Below are 21569 nucleotides of genomic sequence, written 5' to 3' on the forward strand. Positions count from 1 at the left end.
TGCCATGCCTCAACAGCCTGTAGATGCTATCTCTTGTTGTTGATTGGTCTTCTTTTGCCCTTGGCTGCCTTAGAAGGTCCTCCAATGGCTGCAAATTAGACCAGTAGCCTCCCCTCCCTCTCCCTTGCAGGCTGAATTTATAGAAATTTTTCTCTTCAGTCTCTAAAGACGTTTTTTAATCTTGCATGGGCATTTTTGATAAGTGGTAGCCTGTTGAAAGGGTTTTTTAAGCATTTATAATAATTAAATATTATTTTTAAGTATTTAAATACTGAAAATTAATCTAATAATTATTTCGGTACCCTAAAAAAAATCTGACTGGCCAATAATTAAATTGGCTTGGCAACTTCCATTGTTGAGTGTCTCTAGGCCATCTTTGACCATCAGATTGGTGTCAGGTACCATTCAACGCCACTTCTCTAGTGTCACCAACTGACACTTATGGCCAAATGGATGACCTAGGCTAACAATTGGCACCAGATAGCACCAAGTAGTACTTGTGCGGCATAACTTATAGCAATGTTTGCCTTTGACATCCCGTGATTTCTTCGGGTCCTGGGCTCGTAAATTTACTTTAACCCTAGTTGCACCTCACATGTATAACATTTACCTAATCATGTGATTAAGAATTAATTCACATGTTAAGTGAGGTTTTAAAAATACATGTCCTCATGACAGTATCTCTCAGAGAACTCAGCTCTGATACCATGTGAGAAAATACCCCAACACAGAAACACAAATAACATCGTACGACAAAGCACATACTGATAGAAGAATATAGTTAGGGTTAGGGTAACTCAAAGACAATTAATGAAATGATATGACTATTGAATATACAATGCTCACGTAGCAAACACACTATGTAGTGAATGAATACTATATCTCGAACTTGTATCTCAAGGTTTAGGGCAGGGGCAATGAGCTAGAGAGTGTTGTACTCCAAACAGATCTTGAATTGCAGCAAGGCAGTCTCTGGATGTTGACCACCAGTAAATGTAACTAGGGAAGGTTGGATTTGATGTAGATGGCAATGTAGGAGAGAGAAATACTAAAAACGCAAGTGAGGAGAGAGAGAGACTAAAAAACGTTGGTGAGAAGAGAGAAAGACTAAAAATGTTGGATGTAATGCAGATGGCAATGTAGCAGAGAGAAATACAAAAAACATAGGTCAGGAGAGAGAAAGACAACGTTGGTTATAGAAGAGAGAGAGATTAAAAAAGCAAGAAAGACCAGTAGCAACAACAGTCAACATGTTGAAATCAGCTCTGAACAATGTGTTGTACGCTGGAAACAAGTGCTAGATTGTTGTAGATAGCAATGGCCAGCTTGGATTGCGATGTCCTCCGCATCCGGGGTGTGGACAACAAGCTGAAATACTTGAAATTTGCAAAAACGAGATTAAGGCTGAATGGAGGGTAGCATACCTATTTATAGAAAATTTGGGCCCTTTCAAGTGGGTTTGTGCTTATGGGATACATACACTCTCTAGGAACGCAGTTCTTTTTAAATAAACAAGGTTTCTTCCTTAATTAGGCATGTTTTGGGGCTGTTTAATTAAAGCTAATGTATTTTTAGCTCAACAGCCTCCATGTTGGTAGAAGAGCAAAACTCCAAGTAGATAGAACCATGAAAGGAACGGCACGGATTTTCTCTCTACAACTCGGAAATGATTGGTGCAAGCTTGCATGCAAAAGAGAGAAAATATCTGTAAGCACAGAGGTGAGTAGCAAGATGCTTCAAAAAGCAAAACTGAAAATAAAAGAAAGCGAAGCTAAGTGCAATGCAATGAGTATGTAAGTATGTAGCGGAAGTCTGAAAAGGGAAAGGCTGTGTGTGGCCACAATCGCATACGACGAGGTGGGGAATTTGTCCTAGAAGGTGCAGTGGACGTTGTAGGAATGAATGGGTAAAGTGCAATAGGCGAGTCACTAGCAGATCAATCAACCAATCCTTCAAGAGTAGTGAAGGAGATAGACTGTTGAGACTGTCCATGTGCCATATATCCAATAGTCACTTGGGTAGATGTAGCAAATGATGCAGTAGCGGGAGGCGTAGCTCCACTAGATTGGCCAGCCAAAGTGGAGGTAGTTGCAATAGTTTGTTGAGGTTTTGTGGGTGGAAGACGTTGGGCATTGGTATGACACTCCTCGTCCACATGGCTTGACCTCTGGGAGTGTGTGCAAAACATATTTTTCTTACGGAAGTGGTGTCACCCTTGTTTTGGCTTGCCTTCACTTCTTGTTAGTTCTTGCCATGGTTGGTTTTCCCTCCCGAAGAAGAGGTAACCAACCGTTGCACCTCTAAATGGATGAGTGTGGAGGACTTCTTGTGGAGTTGATCATACAGCCTCACATAACGACACTCAAACTTGTAGAAGGTCGGCAATCTAGATAGTGAGATAATGTGTTTGATAAAATGGAAGTATTTGTTGGGCAACTTGTTCAAGAAGAACGTGACCTCATTGTTGTCTGACTTTGGGGAACTAGTAGTGGCAAACTCGGCGAGTAACTGCAGATATTCGGCCAACTTGACTTTCAGATCATCCCCTTCCTTAATGAAAAACTCCTGAAGCTCAAAATCAAGGTCTACTACTAGGTGATCTTCAGGGGCAAGAGCCTATTGTGTATGCCATCTTGGCTGAGCTGTATTGATCCATTACTAACTCCCTCAAAGGCCATTGAGAGCAACGTCGGGGGGATTATTGATGGGAGATTCAGCAGCAGTTCCTTAACAACCTGAATAAATCAAAGTTTTGTTGTACTCTCTGACCATGATTTCTTTCCCCCACCCCTAAACCACCTTGAAGGGCCTTGTATGTATGATTTGATTTGCATACAGCTTTAGCTAGACAGTTGAGCATTTGCACTTTGTTACATTTTCTTTTGAGTAATATTATTAGCCACACCTTTTTTCACCCTAAGAAAAGTCCCGTGCACCGTAAATCACTGACATACCTTCAGGAAGTATGGCAAGTGTGAGAGGGTTTTGGGAGGCAGAAGGACATCCTCTACATGCCTGACGGTTGGCTGAAAAGGAAACTTTCCCAGTCTCCAACACCCCCAAGTCCTCTCATTATTTATGGCAGCACCAATTTTTCTATCAGTTCCTCATTTATGGTGTGAATCTTGATGAGATTAAGCTTTCATTCAATGACATTTTTACTTTTTCTTGTTTGGAAAATGCATAGGTTTGTTGTGCGATGTGCTTGTTGGTTTACATGTGTGCTTTCCAAAATTGCCCATTCATCATCATGAGCCTTCAGATTTTTGCTGTCTGCAGAACTTCTGTTCAGCTCAGTGAAATGTATACCAGGTTTTCAGGTGGATGCAGCAGCAAAAGTGGTACAGGCCTGATGATGGATTTTATGCTAAATTGATATCGATACTAGGGAAAAAAGGACAAATACGCCTGGCAAACTGGCTATTCACAGAAATGAGAAAACATGGGTGCCGACCAGATACATCTGTATTCAATGCACTCATCTCATCTCATCTTCGAAGCAAGCACAAGGAGAGGGCTTTGGGGAAAGCATTCACTCTCTTTGAACAGATGAAGACAAAACCTCACTGCCAACCCAATCTTGTCACTTACAATACGCTTCTTAGGGCCTGTGCTCAGGTTAAGAATGCTGAGAAAATAGATGAACTTTTCAAAGAAATGGAGCTTATTGGGGTTCATCCAGATGTCTACACATTCAATGGTATGCTTGATGCTTATGGAAAAGCTGGTTCTTTCTTGGAGATGGAAGCAATATGGGAGCAGATGCGACAAAAGAAGGTAAAGCCAGATTGTATCACTTTCAATACACTGATTGATGCATATGGAAAAGCTGGACTGATAGTGAAAATGGAGCAAGCTTTTAGAAGCATGGCCCAGGCAAATGTAGACCCACAGTTGTCCACTTTCAACTCCTTGATTAACAATTATGGAACTGCGGGGCGCACAAAGGAGATGGAGCTGGCATTCAGTAACATGTCTCAACTTGGAGTTACCCCTAGCCTGATAACATATGAGGTTCTTCTTAAAAATTTTGGGAAGGCAAGGCGGTACACACAAATGAGGAAGTGCTTCAACATGATGCTCAAGGGTAGTGTTCAGCCAATGACCTCTACCTTGAATATTATGTTGGATGCATACTGTTCTGAGGGCTTGGTGGAGGATGCAGAGAAGCTGTTAGATAGTATTGGTGTGACGCCCGGGAGTTCTTCGTTTTTGATTCTCTACAGGGGTTGTTTGAAGCACAAGCAAACAAAATGTTTAGACAGGTTGAAGAAGAGAATGGAAGTTGCAGGTGTTAAACTCGATGAGGAAGCTCTCTCAGAGCCGGTGAAAAAACCCAGGCGTGGAGCACAGCGATCTGGCACCGAGTCAAGAAAGCTCGCACATTCAGTTTAGTGACAAAAGTAGAGAGGTAGGAGGATAATTCTTTTCTCGTTGCTCTGCTCCATGTGTGAACTTAGCTTTGTCATGATTTCTCAAGAAGGATTTATGATTTCCTGCGTTCTTTGTTTTGTGAGATAACTGACTGATAATGTGACAACATGGTGATGCAGAAGTAGAAAACCCAAAAAAAAACCTGCAATGAGTGGCTTGTTTGCTTGCCAATTCAAGCCATATAATTCAGAAGCTAGAAGTTAAAAGACCATAATTTAATTGGAGGTTAGAATTCCAAAGATCACAAGTGGGGAAGAAGCTCAAGCGAGTACCATATTTCTAACGAGCTTGTATAGGAGTATCTTCCATTATCCCCATTGCCTTCAAGTTGTGTCCTAAGTTATCGTCCACGCCACCAATCCCCTAGGTCTTATACGATTCCTAACAAAGGCAAGTATTGTAGGAGGTTAAGGGGTCATTGGACTCCAATGTCTTGCATTTCATTTTGAGTTACACTTTCATTTTATGCTTCATCAATGTTTTATCCCTTGATTGGATCAAAGTGCTATTAGTCTCCTAGGCCATTTTGGCATTTTCCAAATGTCAATATAACTTGCTCACATACATGGACAAGATTTATTGTTCCTCAAAGGTCATGTTGGCCTTTTGCAAATGTTAGTAGAGCTTTAGTGTGGGCACACTTTTTCCCTGTAACACCGGAGTTGCAATATGTTAGACCTACATGTCTATGGCTTAACTTCCATGTGCTTACATTTTTTTCCTGTAACACCAAATTAGATCTACTAACCAATGACCTCCTTTGGTGGTGGCGCTGATTACTTTCCACCACCCCCACTCAAGCACTTCCATTGGTACGACTCTAAAGGTTGCTCCTTTAATCTTGATATCTTTAAGGAAAGATTAAAAGCTATTCCCATTGGTAGGCATTACCATACTTATGGGCATCTTAAAAGCCCATAAGATGAAGTTTCGATCTTGGAGACTTGTGAAGAGGTACTAAAGGAACAATGTGACTTAACATTCTATTTGGCCTCCCACACATGACCATTTTGGATTGTAGGCTTGTATGAGGGGTTTTTGAATCTACCAAAAAGCATGTCTAGTGTTTGCTCAATTGAAATATGTGCTATGAGAATGCCACACTTGTTGCCACACATGCAAGAAGTGTGTACTTGCACACCAATGAAGTGTGCACTATTGCTAGTTTGAGCCTCCTTTGGATTATGGGTTGATGGGCATTTTACCTATTCCCATACTCAAAATAAGTTTTTAAAAATTTTTCCAAAAATTAAAGAAACTTAAATGGTGGTAAAAATCTCATGAAAATAAATTCATTACTTCTCATTGATTGCCTTTTTCTTAATCAATGGATTGTTAGGAATATGTTGTAGGAATGTGAATGAAGATGCCTTTAGCTATATGGCCTTGAAACATTTCTATGGGTTGCCCTTGTTCACCTTTTTGATGCAATTTATGCCTTGCTAATTAGAATTTACGTGTCAAGATAAACTTGACAACTTAGAAAGATATGGCATCTTTGATGTGTCTCTCACACATTCATTATTGTGCGTAAGCCTAGTGTTTTCTCTAGATAGAGACCTCGCCATTTCTCAAATGGTGATGTCTCGATACCATGCAAGCGCATATAGATTATTGTGCAATGTTTTATATGAGAAGGCTTGTCTTTGCAACTCACTCGGTATGTGTCTATTTTTGGACCTTTGGTGAACAACCCCAAAGGATGTCCCAATCCTCATGCACCCAATAATCCACAACGTGCCATAGCGAGGGACGCACCATTCCATATGATCGAGAGTGGTTCCCTTAAGTGGTACCCTTCTAGTCATCGACCCAAACATAAGGTATAGGATGATTGGTGGGGTTTCCTTGCACAACTTTTCTATCAACCTAGTAGGCTTGCCTTTCTTTTATTCTAAACTATCTTATGTTAATTATATTTTGGTTTGAAAACCTTACTTTTTCTTGTTTAGTTTTTCTAAAAGCTCCGAACTTTGACTCTTAGGAGATGAACCCCTAAATTTACATATTTTAAAAACATAGGATTTCTCTTTTGCTTATAATGTGATTATATATAAGGAGAATCATGCAACTCCCATATGAGTGGACTAACCTTGAGCTATCCCTTGGGCTTGAACTTAATACCTCCACAAACTTTACATGCACATTTTACCAATTGGGTTGCATGCTACTTTGAGCTATCCCTTGGGCTTAAACCTCTTACCTCCACAAACTCTACATGCACATTTTACCAATTGGGTTGCATGCTACTTTGAAAGTAGGTTTTTCATGGAGGGATGTGACTTCTCCCCTTTTAAAACTTGTGTGTTCCTCTTCCTTGTATTGGCAGAATTGAGGTAAGAACCTTCCTATTAATTATGACTCTAATATTCCCCTTCTTCTATTGAAAGCTAGAATCTACTCCATGCTAATGCTTGCTCTCTTGTCGTTTAGTTTTATTAATGTTGAGTATGCATTGTCGTTGGCTTGTTTGTTTTTCATGCTACCTATCCTTTGAACCCTCACAATCGAGATTATGTAAGAATTTTGGCATTATTTCTTATTGATAAAGCCACAATTAGATCAATGCCTTTTACCAAGCATACTTTAAGTTTATGCATGATTCTTATATGCTTCGCTTTGATGTTGCATATCTTTAGTCCTAAGTCTCTAAAATAAATGCACTCTCTTTTTCTTAGCAAAAGTTAGGCTAGATGTTACTCATAAGAAATTGAGCAAGATGTAAGTTTGAGATTTTGCTTAGCAAGTCTCATATTCTAAGGTGATGCAAATACTTACGTACTTTTTGTAGCATAAGCAAACTCACTTATACATAATTCAAACATTCTATATGTCTTGCTATTGTATGTGGCATTCAATCATCCACAACATAACTATCTTGATCAATAACAACTTTGCATGTTAACAACCACAATGACCCTAGGACTTGGCCTACTTGATTTTGGGCTTTGTTCTTTTGTGGCCCTATACATTACATGATCGTACTTTGAGGTGTGTATTGGTATACTTGGCACAACAATTTATAGGGAGAAATGAGCTACAAAAAAGATTATGTTACATGATCACACTTTGAGGTGTGCATTATTATATTATGTAAAAGGACAATGGGGATTTTAAACTAGTACAAGTTAAACTTTAGTTACTTTCTACCTTAAAATTAACTTCCTCACTTTTAACCTAACCAATCAGTGGCCAAAAGGCTAATGCTGTCACTTTGGGCTGATTGCCCATGACGATGACAAAGTGCTTTCGAGACATGGAGTTCACATATCTCTCTCTAATACTTTAAGACCTTGGACTTCAATCTATAGTCTTGGTATCCCTAGTCATCTCTTTTTTGTAAATATGCATGCAATGAGGTGCTACTAGTAGAATATTACCTTACCCAACCTTGGGCTCTTAGATATTTATTCTAGACATAGGGTTAACAATTGGGTGGTGCCAAAAATTATCACAACATAAATTTCTCTATCTTTGTCCTTACTAATGAATAGGTTAGTTGATTTGTAGGTATCTAGCACTATCCCTCTACTTTATACATCCTTCTTGTTACTTTCAATACATTCCTTCTATCCCATATTAGGTTTGAGTGACAACCCCTTGGTGTAGGAATCTTCATAATTTGAAAGGCTCTACCTACACCTCGATTTCTTTGTGAAGAGATTAGAAGGGTTCATAACTACCTTTATTGCAAGTTTATCCTTATGGTGAATTACACATTCAATTCTAAACTTCTTGTGAAGGATAGATCTCCCTTTGAAGGAATACTAAAACCTTCAATTAGTGCACTCCCCAACAACATTGATGGCCAACATGATTGGCAAACGAATCTCTTATCTCTTCTTCTTCTAATGCATGGGCATTGGAATGAAGAGAAAACATTGAATATACATTCACGAATGCCTTACATAATCCAACTAAGCATGTGTTGCATCGACATTCAACTTTATTGTTGCATGTTCTTTAATTCATGCAGTTGGCATAATTGGAAGCTTGTGAGATTGCACCTCACTTGCTTCCCTATGCTCATAAAACCTAAAACAAACAATGTGCTTCATGCACAATAAATAGTGTACTTAGTGCATAATGATGTATTATTTCTAGCTATATGAAGCCATGACAAATTCTTGGACACTAAATGTAGGTTTCATGGAGGTTTTGTGTGTGTCAAACAATTCAACTATATGATACTTTTTAAATATTAATTTCTATAAGACACCTCATGGATAGTTATGAGAATTAACTTTAACTTTAGAGGTTTAGCAATATCCTTATTAATTTAAATGCAATATGTATAGAATATATTCAATGATCATTTATACTATGCATTGGTATATTAGACTAAATCAAGTTACATTGTACCACACATTTATTGTGCAAAGAAGATGTTTGCAAAAGTTTCCCACTTTCCAGCATTATCCAAGCCTTAAAGGTCTCTTAAATAGGACCACAACATCATATGAACTCTTTCAAATAGTATTGATGCATATGATTCTCAATAAATTTGATCAATTATGGCATGTTATGTTTGCAACACACACACACACACACACACACACACACACACACACACACACACACACACACACACACACACACACACACACACACACACACACACACACACACACACACACACACACACACACACACACACACACACACACACACATGCATGGAATCTCTCTCTCTCTCTCTCTCTCTCTCTCTCTCTCTCTCTCTCTCTCTCCCAATACGAAAAATAACTTTTTTGAAAGTTTCCTACTTTTCGCCATGATCCAAGCCTGAAAGGGCTCTTATGACTCACTATACATGATTCTCACACATGCACGTGTAAAAAATCTCTCTACTTGGAAAATTTGGAGAGAGATAATATGTGTGGAGAGAGAGAGAGAGAGAGAGAGAGAGAGAGAGAGAGAGAGAGAGAGAGAGAGAGAGAGAGAGAGAGAGAGAGAGAGAGAGAGAGAGAGAGAGAGATGTATGTGTTAAATTGGATGGGGTTTAATACATGGATTGCCACAGATATCATCGTAGTCAATCTTGAAGGGTTGTAGCTTAATTGGGTGTGCAAGATCAAGTTTAACTCTCAATTCCCTAGATTTGTGTTGCCTCTATCAATTGCACTTACATTATGACCCAAATTTATAACGAATTTATGACAACAAAATCTCCATAGCAATGATTTCATATCAATGGCAAATATAACTTTTTCTAAAAACCAAGTGCTCACAATAATTTTATACGAACTATACACAATTGATATCCTTCCAATTCAAGTGTAGATATTTTATGCAAACTAAACACAATTTCATGGAAACTATCTTTTCTCTTTGTAAGGATGAGAGCATGAAGGATGTCGAGGAGTTGTGGAGTTCCAAATGGAATTAGCTAAGTCTAATGCCTAACCAATACAACTGAAGAAGTTGTTGCTACTTCTTTAACCTAACATGTGTTTTGTCAAGATCCATCTTTAGTAGAGTTGTTGGATTTCCATTAAAAATTATGATGCTAATGATTGTTTAAGAGCTACCAACCAACTTGTTCAATGATATAAAAAATCAATTTTTTTGAATTGTGAAACAATTTTCAAATCTAAGATGCACTCACTTATATATTGCTTGGACTTTTAAACTTCTTTTGAATACTTTGGATTGAGATGCAAACTTAGTATGATTCATGGTAGAAAAACCAACTTTAAAAAGTGTGAAATTGAATATTTATATTCATTAATGCATTTACATTGATAGATGAATAGACCTAGGCCAAAATTCATTCTAACAATTTGATAAATATTTTAAGGTTAGCCTAAAAACATAATTTGACTTCCTATTTGACCTATAGAAGGCTAGAACTTCAACTTACACAACTTTGGAGTAGAAAGCTCAAAGTTATATTGGTCGCTTTTCTTCTTAGTACTTAATTTTGATTGGATCATATGCTCTTAATCACCGCACTTCTTGGATTGCATTCCATTCTTCAAAGCTCTCCTCATCAAGGCCCCCTTATCTTTGAGTAATGTGGTTCTCAATTTTGATTGAGAACAAACCTCCCTAGAGACGAGCCAATTCTCATCCCTTCATTGCTTGAATGTATATTGAAAATTAAACCACAAAATTAGTTGAACATGCAATGCATTACACTTGACCTAGTAAAATAAACAAATTTCCCAAGCCAAATGTTTAGAGCCCCTCCAAGTTGTTACTTCCAAGTGGCAATCATAGTTATTGTTATTTTAAAAAAAGTCATAGACAAATATAGATTTACAAGCTTATCTTGAGTCTTCACAGTACACAAACTAGTGGTTGTCTCTCAAAAGACATATAACTATGTGCTTTGGCATACACATGCTACAAATAATGTGAGGGGGGACAAAACAAAGTGTTAAATCCTTTATGATTTGGTACACACACACACACACACACACACACACACACACACACACACACACACACACACACACACACACACACACAAATAAGAATTGTATCTCTCATCTTAAAAGAAAAAAGATAAGAGGCATGCCTATGAGAGATGATGTTAGGCAATATTCTATATAAGAATGTTTGTGTTGTAGACGTAAGTAATATTATTAATAGAGAAGAAGAAGAAGGAAATACTCTTTTCCTCGAGGAAGTATTTCCCTCTAGTGAAAATCTAGCTCTATGTGACTAAGGTGCCTTGACATTTGGACTCAATGAGAGCTATAATCTATTTATCATAAGGATGATTAGGTCTCCTCATGGGTGGAGGTGGGCATCTTGCTTGGCTAAGCGCTAGTGCTCTAAGGAGATACCCCCTAAAGATGAATCTACTCTATGAGTTAGCTTTGTTGGCTCTCACTTATGGTCGTGCTTGACTGTGAGGTATTGAAAAAGTTAGTGACAACTCTCTATCTAATTGGAGCTAGTTCTAGGGGACTTCTATTATGTAGAATAGTAGCTCTACAACTTTGAAGCTTCAAAATGAAAAATCCTAGGTATCTCTGATTCTCAAACTACATCACCTACTCAAAGAGAGCCAAAACTATATTCAAATAGACAATGGTATATCTATCTTCAATATCGATTCATATTGTGCATTGACAGATGTATTACTCCTCGATCATTTTCTTTATGGTAGGTAAACTTGTAGTTCTCACAGGAAGTTTGGCATTATGCACATGGATGAGCCTCTAGCTCTTGTTCATTCTCATGTATGTGGTCCCATGCCCTGTAAGTCTTACTAGGTGGCACAAAGTATTTTGTGACTTTCATTGATGAATATTCACATAAGATCTAGGCATATTCCATAGAGTAGAACTTGAATGTATTGGCTACCTTTCAATGTTGGCTGAACAATGGCCAGTTGATTTTGGAACCAACCAATTCGATATCTTAACAAACAATGGCCAATTTAGGGGTTAAAGTTTGAAATATTCCAAAATATATACAAATGCCTCTTTGACACTAGATAACCTTCAGCCATTGCTTCCTTTTAGATAAGCAAGTTGTTACACAAAGTTGTTCAAGAGTTTATGAAGTGCTTCAAGAAGAACATATTGGTATGCAATAACTTACAATCTCCTCTTCATCCACAAGATGTGCTAGGAGGTGAGTGTGTATCATGACAATGCTTGTGCGTAAGTACCTCTCAAGGAGATAAACTATCTCCACTACTCCTTGCCTTGCCCGTTCCATGGAGGTTATTATTATCTTCTTTCTAGGATCCATTATACTCCATCCTATAGAGAACCAATCTAGGTATAGATTGAAACACCTAAGGTCAAATAATGGGAATAAATATGTCTCTAAATCATTTGAGCAGTTTTGGGATGAGCATTGTATTAATTGTCAGTTGATTGCTCCTTACACCCCATCCTAAATGGTGTTTGTAGAGTGCATAAACAAGATGATTTAGGAGAGAGTCTGTAGTATGCTTAGCCAAGCAACAATACCGTAGCATTTTTGGGGTAAGACAATTACTATTGATGTACGCTTGATAAATTGATCCCCATCCACTGCTATTGGTTATCAGGTTGCATAGGAGATATGGTCTAGAAAACCTCTATCATATGCTCATTTGTTCATCTTTGGATGTGAAGCTTTTTGTAATGTTCCTAAGGACAAACCCAATAAGATGGATCCTAAATCAATGAAATGCATATTTCTTAGTTATGGGGATGTAGGTTAGATAGGCTATTGCATGAGGGATCCATAAGCTAGGAAGGTCATCCATAGCCATGATATGGTTTTCCATGAGAAGATACAAAAGTAGCCCAAGTAGGTATTCGAGGTACATGGGGTGATATTTTAGGAGGAGCCCCATATTATCATACAACCAACTAGATAGCATGCAATTGATGTTCCAATGGCCCATGATCATGATGTTGGATAGGATGTATAGGCCCTACAACTTGTTTTGAGATAGTTTGGTAGAGATAGACGTTAGTTTCTGATTAGTTTGAGCCTCCATGGACTATGTTATGGTGAAAAATTTTGGTGAGTCCCTTATTTATGAGAAGGCCATGCTTACACAGAGGTAATAGTCTGTCTTGGGAGAGAGTCATGTAGTCAGAGTATGACTCGTTACAAAAAAAACATACATGGGGTTTGGTTCCTTTGCCCAATGGGAAATATGCATTTCAGTGCAAGTGGGTATACAAGTTAAAGAGAATCCATGGACGCCCCAAGCCAGCATACAAGGTCAGATTAGTTATTAAAGATTTTAAGCAAGAGTATGGTGTTGACTTTGATGAGGTCTTTTCTTGTGTAGTCAAGATGACTACCCTATGCTTGGTGTTGGCCTTGGTTGCTCAATTAGATCTGGATCTCTATCATATGGATGTTAAGATGGCTTTCTTACATAAGGACTTGCATGATGAGATTTATATGTAGCAGCCTAACAGCTTTCAAGAAAAGGGCAGGAAACACCTAGTATGCAAGTTGAGAAAGTGCCTTTATGGTTTTAAGCAGGCACCCAGGAAATGGTGTCATAAGTTTGATGTATTTATGCTACCACAATCTTACTCTCACAATGATATGGATTCATGTCTCTATATAAAGAAGGCTCATGATGGCAACCTCATTATATTGGTGCTTTATGTGGATGATATGTTGATTGTTGGGAGAGCTCATGATGATGAGCTAGATGCTTTGAAAAATCATCTTAAGAAGAGTTTTGAGATGACAGACCATCAAATACAGGTCACACACAATCACTCTCAAGGGCTCCTTTACTTGTCACATAAGGAGTACATATAGAATGTCCTTGAGTGCTTCTATTTGCAAGATGCTAAGCCTATTAGTTGTCCTTTATCTTCCCATATGAAGATCAATCAAGCAAATTATCCCTAGTTAGATGAGTAAAAGGATGGACAAGATCCCTTATGCATCTACAATGGGCAATTTGATGCATGTCCTCATGGCCACTTGCCCAAGCATAGCTTTTGTAGTGGGAATTGTGACACACTATATGGCTACACCTAGCCGGTGACATTGGGATGTTGTAAAGGGTAGCACGAGGTATCTGAAAGGCACTATAGATATGAGCATTTGCTATGGGGGTCGGGATATTGCAGCCGTGGGTTACACTGACTTCGACTATATAAGACATTCAGATAGTAGGAAGTCCATCTATGGATATATCTTCAATTTCGCTAAAGGTGTTGTTTCTTGGATATCTAGGGTGCAAAAATGGATGGTCTTATCTATTACTAAGACAAAGTATCTTGTAACCCACTGAGGCTTGCAAGGAAGCCCTATGGCTAAGCCGTGTGGTAGGGTACACTACATTTGAATTTCACAAGTGCTACTTAATTGGCCAAGAATCCGATCTTTCATGCGAAGACGAAGCACATTGAGGTGCACTCTCAATAATCAGGGAGGTGGTAGAGAACAAGTTTGTTGAGCTTGTCAAGATCTCAATTGACAAGAATCCTAACGATTTGCTCACTAAAAGTCTCTTAGTGAAATGTTTTGCCTTAAGAAGATGATGGACATAGGATGAGATGAAGTCTATTCCTTATCCTCTTGTAGTTTATATAACTTTGTACTTTGTCACATTTTCTTGTTCTCTTTTCACTAGAGGTACATTTGCCTTTAAGTGGGAGGTTGTTGGGGGTAAAGGCACCTATGCCTATAACCCCTGTATTTACTTCACACATCATGACCACACACCTGTACATTGTAGGTGGCGGGCGCCCATCACTGTCATTTTATTCTTTATTCTTTCAATGACTATTGATTAAGGAAAGGCCGATCACACATAGTGACTATTGGAGTTTCCACATATGGTGTGTCTCTCTATTACTCTCTTGCTCCATCTACCATAGCTCTTGCTTTTGCTTGTGTGCTTCCACTCCGGCTCTACGTTTCAAGTAGGATTGATTACTCCTTTATTAAGACTTCTTCATCAACCATCCTAGTACTCCACCTCAATCCAATTCACCTTAGTCATTCATTGCAACTTAAGACGTTAGAAGCCTTTAACTTGATCGCACTCTTTGACTCTTGAGGATTGCTATTGGAATTTATATTGTCCTTTTAGGTGTTGAAAGAATTGAACTTGAGCAAAAAGGGTTGGTGAATATCCCTAACATGTGAAAGTGTTAAGATGATATGTTAAGACTCCTATCATGACTACAAGTGATTGTAAAGCATGTCATAGAGATGAGCATGATCCTAGTGTGTGTTTGCATATATGCCTAGGGTGTCTTATGCAGTGGTCAAATTATGTGCATGTCTAGGTCAAGAGTACATCTCATGTGAGTGATGCTTCGTAGTTTTGTGAGATGCCCTATGTGCCTACTCGAAACACTCAATGCCAATGGTCATTGGAAATGTCATAAGGAAAGGTGTGTGGGTCTAGGGAATGACTAATGGGGATGGTGCCTACATGGGCTCTAAGGGACATTGCTCTTGCACACATGCACTATTATAATTGATCAATTCTTGTTTCATCAATTGGGTGGGAAAGATTATTCTTGCGACATGATAAAATATTGATGTGCCAAAGGTTTGTGTGTTAACAAGTTCTATGTGATGACTAGTTTCATGTGTTAATGAGTTGACAAGTCTATGCATCGATGTGTTGATAAGTTCATGTGACAACCAATTTCATTTGAAGAGTTGACAAGTTTATGTGTTAATGAGTTTATAAGTTTATGTGTTGACACATTTATGTGACTAAAGCTCCTTGTGCCAAATGGATCTTGTGATGACAAATTTATGTCATAACAAGCTCCTTGTATTGATGACAAGTTCCAGTTCTTATGACAAAAAAACTCATGTGTCCATGAGTTAGTGTGTCGACGAGTTTGTGTCGAATGAGTTGATGTGATGACAAGTTTCATGTGCCGACCACTTTTACATGTCGATGAGTGGATGAGTTCACATGTTGACACATTTGTGTGACAAGAGATTGATGTGCCATAAGGTTCGTGTGTAGACCAATTCTATGTGATTATCGGTTTCATGTGATGATGAGCCTATGTGTCGATAAGTTTCATGTGTCAAGAGGTTTTGTGTGACAAAGAGTTGATGGTCGGTTGAAATGTGCTCCAACCCTCAAAGGTTAATTAGGTAATGAATACCCTACACTTTTTGGCTGAACCCCTATTGAGTCTCTTTTATATTTCTGCCCATACCTTTGAGCATATAAAATGGCTTCATGAATTGTCTTGGGTTGCATTGAACCTACTTTCGAAGAGAGGGCTAAATCTAGACCAAAGATGTATTTGTTTAACTTGTCCAAATCATCAATCCCTTCAATGTACATAGAAAGATTAAGGAACATATTAGAGTAATTGCAAACGAACATGTCCCTTTGTTGAAGACCATACCATCTTCTTTGGAATCTTTCTTTCTCCATTGGAGAGACAAACACCTCCAACATTGCCTTCTTAAAATCCCCCCAAGAAGCAACCAACTCGTTGTATATATCTCCACCATGTAGGCGCATAGCCTTCAAGATGGAGTACCGCAAAATAGATCTTGGCTTCATCATGGTGAGGGAAAAGTGTGAAGTACATTTCTAATTTGTTTACCCATTCTTCCCACTCCGTCAGAGATGCATTATCCCCCTTTAAGTTGAAAATGGTAATCTTTTCTTTGTACTCCCTTTCATTATAAGTTGACTGAAAATTGTTGGAGTGCTGCCTAAGAGATGATTGTCTCCAAGAATCCCTATACATTGAATCTCTTTCAAAAGAGTTTGGTCTAGAAGTATTACCACCATGATTTGGTTGTCCCAATCCAAAAGAATGATGTTGTCCATTAGTGGACCATGAAATGACTTGTCTTTGTTGGTGATATCATGAAATGACATTCTTTCATCAAAATTTTCACTCTTATCATGAAAGTCTAATTATTTTTGCTTGATGGTAGATTGAGAGGGAAAAGATTTGAAGAAGTCACATCCATGAAACTCTTCATTCTCTTCTTCTCTTAGGTCCTCCTCTTCTTCATAAGTAGCCTCACATCTTGAATTGAATTGAGGACGGGCATGATGCTTTGATGACATTGGTGGGTGATAATGAGGACTCCTCAATGTTGATGGCTCTCCTTTCTCAAAGGTTGACATTATAGTCTGATCAATCCCCTTTCCTTTCATATTGGAGGGTTGGGGCTGAAGTATTTTCAATATGAGAAGTGGGTACATTTGGTGTAAAAGATGTGGTTTGAGTCTTCAAGTCCTTGATAGTTGCTACTACATCTTCAAATCCACCCTTCATAAACTTGACTAGCTACTAAAGTCCTTTGTTCACTTTGTTGGATGTGTTCTCAATCTTTCCCAAGAATTTGGATAGTTTCTCATAAGTATCATGCATCCCAGTGTTCAACATACACAACTCTCTTGAAAGCGTAGTCTTCAAAAGGTTCGTGAGAGAAGGGATTTCCCTCATTATCCACTCGTGCACTATGAGCATTACCAACACTTACACCAACATCTTGTTGGTCATGATTGAGGGCTTCATTAGTGTTTTTTTAATCGCTGACATACTCTTGATGTCTTCTTGAATGGTCTCCATGACTTGATCTTTCATTTTGTTTTTTGCCATTATGGATAGGTGTTGTCAAAGATGACTGTAGGAAAGAAAACTGCCAATATCTTGCTTAGTATTGCACCAATCCTAATGGTTTCCTGATACAAAGAAAGATTATATAGTAGGGATACTCAAGATTTATCAAGATCTTAGCTTGGAATAGGGTAAATGGGTGAAATGAACTCAAATAGTGCATCCTTGTCAGTATGTCTAGGTGTAGTTCCACTAGACCCCTTGTCAAAAAACTGCTATAACTTTTGCTCCCAAAGTTCGATTACTGAACTTTTTGATTCAAATCAAAGTTTGACATCCCCTCTTCGAATCAAGCTATCAAGCTCCCAAATCCTATCATGACAAAAATTTATGTAAACTGTGAACCTGTCATGTGAATTCCTGCACGTTGTAAACACCTTGTGAAAGCCCTGTTTTACCCTGAAATGGGTCTTATAGTACTTGTAGACCCCAAAACAACGAATAGACCTATGCTGGGCTATAGGGCACATGTAGGTATCCAGGGAACACCTACAACTGATTGGTACCTATTGAAAAGACCTGCATATCTGTTCAAAGATGTCACAAACTGCCATGTTTTGCCCTATTTGGTACCATAAGTCTTCAAATCTTCATCCACTCTTTCCAAAGTGGTCTTCCATGGTCCACCACCTATGGTGAGGGATAAAATGCTAGGACAAGCACCTAAATGGGCTCTGAAACTCCGGAAGGTGTGCAAAGTTCCTTCCAGGCTAGGTTGTGAACCCTTACGGAGTCATAAATAGCAAGGGAGGGTCACCTCATTATTGTCTTGCTATCTCGTCCAGCTTCGATATTTTTCCTCGGTCGGAATATACATGGTAGAGCTAGTGTTCTAACAATCAAGCATGATATGCATGGCTAATCGAAAATTTTCCATTTCATGATATATAAGAACTGGAATGAAATTGGATTGAAAATGAAATGGGGATAGATAACGAATACCTATAGCAGCGACTCACTGTTTTACAAATTTTTTATTCCACTTACCACTTGATTTTACTTTAAGTCAATTTGCAATTAATCACATCAAGCAACCAAGGTTAGGATTATGCATAAATTTTCCAAGAAATGGAAGATATTAGCAACAATTGGCTACTGATTTTTATTGAGTAGGATGAATAGAATTTAACATAACATCATTCAGTCCTAATTGGGTCTATATGCATTCAATTGGCAATTCCAAAATGGGATTACTCTTAATTCTCCCTTTTCAACAAATGGATGGCTTAAGCAATTGGATTTTAAAGGGATTAAGAGCAAAATTTAGAAATACCTCTTTCATTGTTGAAGTAGATGATTATGGAAGCTCCAATAACCGTTTGAGACTTGAAATTCTTGATCTCCCTCTTGATGTAGCGAAGAATATCCTCAAATTGCAATTCCCATGATGAATATGTAGCTCAGGGACTCCAATTTCATCTTCAAGAAAGCTCCAATATCCATAAGCTTGATGGAAGTGATCCTTGTAGCTCCAAATGTGGCTAAAAATTTGAAAGGGAATCAGTGATGAGCATCCAAAAGGGTAGAAGACTTCAATCCTTGATAGAGAGTTCTTGCATTGAAGCACATAAGCTTCCATAAGATGTCCATACACTTGCAATGCCAAGAACAATCCCTATTCTTGCAATGTTCAAGCAAGACCATCAAATCTTGACAAAATCCAGTGCATAGAAGCCTTACGAGGCATCAAGAACCAAGCCTCATGATTCCAACCTTCAAATATAAAAAATTTTGAAGAATCTATTGGCTGTTCTGTTTTGACTCCATAGCCAACTATTCTTGAAGCTTCAAGTCGAGGAATGGATCAATATTGGTCCCTTGAGTATTGAAGAAGCTCCAGGAAGCTTGATAGAGTAAAAGCCCTTTGATCTTTTGAAGAAATTTCAAAGAAAACTCACTGCTATCATAAATATGCTATAGCCAGGGTTTGGGAGATTAGGAGTGATCAAGAGAGTGTGAAATAGTTCAGTATGCTTGCTGAAAACCTTGAAGAATGATTGTTAAAGCTTGTCAAGCCATAGCCAGCAAAGCTTGTATTGGCTGCAAATTTTTGTGAAGGAGGGGGAAATCAAACGAGCATAAACTCAGTCTCTGGTACTAGAAAATGAAAGTGTTATACGCCGAGCACTAAGCTACACTATTGAGAGCTTATATACTAAAGAATCCCGTATTGTAGGTCTTTTGAGCCATTGATGGGCCCGAGAGAAAGAAGAAGCCAAGATCCACCACGAAAGCTTGAGGGAAGCTTGAGAGAAAGAAGAGAGAGAAACTGGTTCCCAAAAAGTAATCAAGGTTAACTCATGTAATCCCAATTTAGACTCCAGCTAGGGTAAAAAACCTTCAAAATGGGCCTCCATTTGACCACGACCTACTATTTTAGCCAAGAACCTCCATCTTCCTTAAGAACTTCTTCAAGAAACCTCCAAAATTAACCTCGACTTGTTACAGAGAACTTTGACTAGTCACGATTTGAACTATACCAAACCCTGTGACCAAATCTTGGTACTCCAGTTACTTGCTACATGTCCTTGTGACTAAATTCTCCATGAAAATGATTCTTTCCATGGATCAAAGTCCATGCTCTGATACCAATGTAAAATAGCTAGTTCTCACAGCAAATAAAATAACTAGAAATTCATGAAATACACTATACTTGCAAAGAAATACAAGTGATATACCATGTTTGCAAGGAAGCCATTGCTAAGGTAGATAGGCATGAAATTATATTGCCATGGAAGGCTGAGAATCATAGATGAATGCTGTAACATGAATACTCACCTCATGTCAAGGTGGGACATAGTATGCACCCCATATCTTGGTGGCTAAGAGCATGCACCCTCTTAGTTGGTGGGAGGAAGGAACCTCAAAGCATGTATTGCTTGAAAATGGAAAAAAAGATCCCTCACATGTTACATCTCCACCTTTTATACTTAACCCTAGCCTACCCTAGATTGAGGTAACTTATGCTTTATTACAATTTAGCAAGAGGGGATAAAAATGGCCTCTGCCCTTGACGTTTGAGAAGGCATGTCTCTCCCACACTCTCTCACTCTCCAATTTCCGCAAGATGATGGCCTACGATTCTCTCTCTCTCTCTCTCTCTCTCTCTACATGAAGGGGGGGAATTCTCTCTTTCAAGTCTCAAAGCTTCAATGGATAAGAGAAGTAGAGAAATTTTGCCAACAAGAGGTCTTCATTCTTGCCTTTTTTTGTCAAGAGCCAATTGAGCTTTATTAACTATTAATTTTAATTACTTGATGGATGGCATAGCGATGATTTTTTAATGCTTTCTTTCCTTCCATACATAAAAAACGTCATGTATTTTGGTCTATTTTTCAAAAAAACGTCATTTTTTTCTTCAAAATGACTTCTTGTGGTTTTTGGCCTAGTTACTTCATGACTTATCTAATATATAAAGTTATGTCATACTCTTTGATACTAAACTTACTCAATATCATGCTCGTTCTGTAATGTGTCCACTCTGTCCACTTGTAGGACATGTCTTAGCAGCCCATCGGGAAGAGAGTCTAGAAAGCGTCGCTCGGTACTCATAAGGAATGTCACGGGGTTTGCGATCAAGGTCTTCTCGAGTCTGCCACGAAGCGGAAGCAACTAGCCGTTCCCACTTAGAACGGACCTATATCAGGGTTTTTCTAATAGTCAAGTCTCTAGGAAGTAGCTAGTATCGAGCCCCGGACGAACCACTTTGCGCAGAAACATCAGGGTCGAAGTGGATTTATACTGCACTTGGTTCAAGGAGAGTGGGAAACGAGAGGGATGCGAAGCTCGACCTCTCTGCCTGTTAGGCATAGTCTCATTTCGTTCCCTTAAAACAGCACAAATTGGGACTCTAGCTCTATAGATTCTAAGTCATTGTTACCTTGTTGTTACCTCTCTGCCTGTAAGGCATAGTCCCATTTCGTTTCCTTAAAACAGCACAAATTGGGACTCTAGCTCTATAGATTCTAGGTCATTGTTACCTTGTTGTTAGTTCATTTGAGAAAAGTTCCTGGCCAACCAGGACCACCCTTCCGCAGGACGAATCCAGAGTCACGTCCACCGCACTTTCCTCAGGGTTGCT

General features: G+C 38.6%; 1 protein-coding gene across 4 annotated transcripts in view; it reads left to right on the forward strand.

The window, feature by feature from the left end:
* Positions 1–21569, forward strand: part of LOC148018180 (uncharacterized) — a 123918-nt gene that overhangs the window by 68514 nt on the left and 33835 nt on the right. The window contains exons 2-3 of one of the 4 annotated variants that reach the window (XM_087661995.1): positions 3313–4411; positions 9772–9789. In XM_087661995.1, the coding sequence (XP_087518121.1) occupies positions 3313–4395 (1083 nt within the window). In that variant the 3' untranslated portion in view covers positions 4396–4411; positions 9772–9789. Of the gene's footprint in view, positions 1–3312; positions 4503–4553; positions 5425–9771; positions 9790–21569 lie in introns of those variants that run through there. The other 3 variants (XM_087661993.1, XM_087661994.1, XM_087661992.1) reach the window with 3 other exon arrangements.

Source organism: Lygodium microphyllum, chromosome 21, assembly GCF_053477565.2.
Source record: "Lygodium microphyllum isolate KBCC chromosome 21, Lygodium_microphyllum_v1.1.10, whole genome shotgun sequence".
Lineage (NCBI taxonomy): Eukaryota > Viridiplantae > Streptophyta > Polypodiopsida > Schizaeales > Lygodiaceae > Lygodium > Lygodium microphyllum.